At 34.3% G+C, this 3,068-nt stretch overlaps 1 protein-coding gene across 2 annotated transcripts in view; it reads left to right on the plus strand.

Moving 5' to 3' along the window:
* LOC107721647 (E3 ubiquitin-protein ligase Praja-2-like) overlaps positions 1-3,068 on the plus strand; it is a 22,229-nt gene that overhangs the window by 10,811 nt on the left and 8,350 nt on the right. For both annotated transcript variants that reach the window (XM_016529764.1, XM_016529765.1), the window contains exon 7: positions 2,473-2,587. In XM_016529764.1, coding sequence (XP_016385250.1) covers positions 2,473-2,587 — 115 coding nt within the window. The remainder of the gene's footprint in view (positions 1-2,472; positions 2,588-3,068) is intronic.

Here is a 3,068-nt window from a genome sequence, read left to right on the forward strand (position 1 = left end):
AGACTAAAGGCTGTAATTAAAGCAAAAGGTGGTTCAACAAAATACTGACACAAGGGGATGATCCTTTTTCCAACTCAGTGATTCCGTTTTTTTTTTTTTTTTCCTGACATGTTGGTGTTATATTTCGCTTGGATGCTATAAAGTCCCTTTCACCCAGAGATTCCTGAAAATACACGGATAATGTGTTCAGTGATTTGGCCCGGGATCGTTTGATTTTGGTTCATTCACACTGCCAGTGATTTTCCGGAATCTGTGTGCATTCACACGCATCCTGTAAAGACACATTACGATGTGACGAGTAATGTTCCACTAAGCTGGCGAACGATCTCCGCTTCAGCGCGGATAGTGAGGAGCTCCCTGATCTTTGCTTCATTACAGTTTACAGTAGAAAAATAATAAAAATATTTCAAATGACACTACTAATATTTATGGCTGTTTTAATTTCTTAATTTTCACATGTAAAACTACCGAACTTTTAAGGAGCCGTTAAAGGTTCTCTTCTGTTTGTAAGTGCTTCTAATTACAAGTATGAGAAGATGGATGGTGCATGTTGCGTTCCTGAATGAATGTTATAACTGACCTAAACTCAGAGCAGATGCAGAGATGGAGTTCGATGGAGAACACAGTGCCACACTTCACTATGAAACACACAGCATATATATATATATATATATATATATATATATATATATATATAGAGATAGATAGATAGATAGATAGATAGATAGATAGACCCAACCTCCCCTCCCCATGAAGTAATATAATTTGAGGGTAACATGAGTACATGAGGATCTTCTCTGTCATATGATTTCCTGTCTTATGTTTTTTCTTGGCACATGACGACAGAATGACTTCCTAATTATTAAGCTGGTTAAATAATTATTACTCTGATTTGATTCAAATAATTAGTCATATTTAAAAAATAAGCTGCTTCACTATGCTTTTTTACACACACATATATATATATTTATTGTTTTTAAAAACGTAATTACAATCAAGTTTTTTTTTTTAACGGATCAGTATATAAATACTATCATACACTCTTACCTTTATTTATTATTTAAAATATGTAAATTGATCACAGTGATTGAAGAATCCTGGATCAAAATCCTTTATTGGTCCTGAAATGACAAGACTGTTAACTAATTATGCGGTCTGAATTCAGGGGTAGGCCTATGATTGTTGAAATGAATGTATTATATATATATATATATTAATTTAATTTAATCACAGCCGTTGCCATTTGATAATTGCACTAAGCCATACTGCGATTACGGTTTTATTTAGATTAATCGTGCAGCTCTAGCTTAAAGCATATATTGAAATACTTACCAAACTGAAGGGAGTCTGTATTGCTTCCTTAGTATTGTAATATCGCCGTTTGAATCACTGTGCAGTCTAACTATATTAGGTTTTGATGTTACCAAGAGTCTTTAAGAGTCAGATGAGTATTTTTTAATAAAGAATAGCTTCTTCTATACATCATCTGGACCAATTTTAATTAATGGTCATGTTTAAATGGAGTCTCAAGATGTCATTTAGTTTAATTATTGTTCATGTCTTAATGAGATGAAAGCGTAGTAGTCTTCCGTAATGTATGCTGCTTTTTCATTAACATATAAATATTGTGTTTGCATGAGCAGCTAAGTTATACAAATAAATGATCCATCTTAATTCATCTAAAACATGTTGCGTTCCTGAATGAATGTTATAACTGACCTAAACTCAGAGCAGATGCAGAGATGGAGTTCGATGGAGAACACAGTGCCACACTTCACTATGAAACACACAGCATATATATATATATATATATATATATATATTAATTTAATTTAATCACAGCCGTTGCCATTTGATAATTGCACTAAGCCATACTGCGATTACGGTTTTATTTAGATTAATCGTGCAGCTCTAGCTTAAAGCATATATTGAAATACTTACCAAACTGAAGGGAGTCTGTATTGCTTCCTTAGTATTGTAATATCGCCGTTTGAATCACTGTGCAGTCTAACTATATTAGGTTTTGATGTTACCAATAGTCTTTAAGAGTCAGATGAGTATTTTTTAATAAAGAATAGCTTCTTCTATACATCATCTGGACCAATTTTAATTAATGGTCATGTTTAAATGGAGTCTCAAGATGTCATTTAGTTTAATTATTGTTCATGTCTTAATGAGATGAAAGCGTAGTAGTCTTCCGTAATGTATGCTGCTTTTTCATTAACATATAAATATTGTGTTTGCATGAGCAGCTAAGTTATACAAATAAATGATCCATCTTAATTCATCTAAAAAGACAATATTAAGAAATTGGAATCAGTTGCTGACTGATGTTGTTAAACCCCAGCAGACTTCATTGATTTCAGCCAATGAGAGAGCACACTGGCAATGTAAGGCTTAATGTATAATTAACTTGCTTCTATCTTTATCCAGGGGAAATTAAATATGCTAATGTGTTTTGTTGTGTTGCAGGCAGCACTGGCTCATCTGGAGTCTTTAGCTATAGATGTGGAGCAGGCTCATCCCCCTGCCACCGAACAGACCATCGACTGCCTACCCCAGATCACCGTGAATGCTGAAAACACTGGTATTACTGCCTTTACTTGTAGCTACATAAAGTGCACAAAATACAAAGCTGCAGTCAGCAAGTGTCTTATAGTACTGTATACATTTTTAATCTGCTCAAACAATATGCGATTTCAGGAAGGAATACATTATTTTATGCAGCATTATTTTATGGGGTTTAAGTCCGGCATATGTCACCAGAGAGAAGTTGGCTGTTCCAGTGGAAGATGATTGATTGACATTTTTAATAGAAATTACGCTCAATCAAGCTTTAAAAAAATCCATGAATGTATCGATTATCATAATATCAATAATCATGCATTTAGAAAGGATGGATGGATGGATAAATGCCACTTTCTAAAAAAAATGAGCTGATTGTCGTGCATTATTCTCCACGTATAGCGCGATCTGAACCCTAAACACGTTTTGTCAAAAAAGCCGGTTTTGTCCACTTTCAAGGCATCGCGAGTTCACGCTTGACTGCAGAAGCCGACAAGCGCCCT

The sequence above is a fragment of the Sinocyclocheilus rhinocerous genome, unplaced genomic scaffold (genome assembly GCF_001515625.1).
Source record: "Sinocyclocheilus rhinocerous isolate Xijiao unplaced genomic scaffold, SAMN03320098_v1.1 scaffold3411, whole genome shotgun sequence".
In the NCBI taxonomy this organism is placed as follows: Eukaryota; Metazoa; Chordata; class Actinopteri; order Cypriniformes; family Cyprinidae; genus Sinocyclocheilus; species Sinocyclocheilus rhinocerous.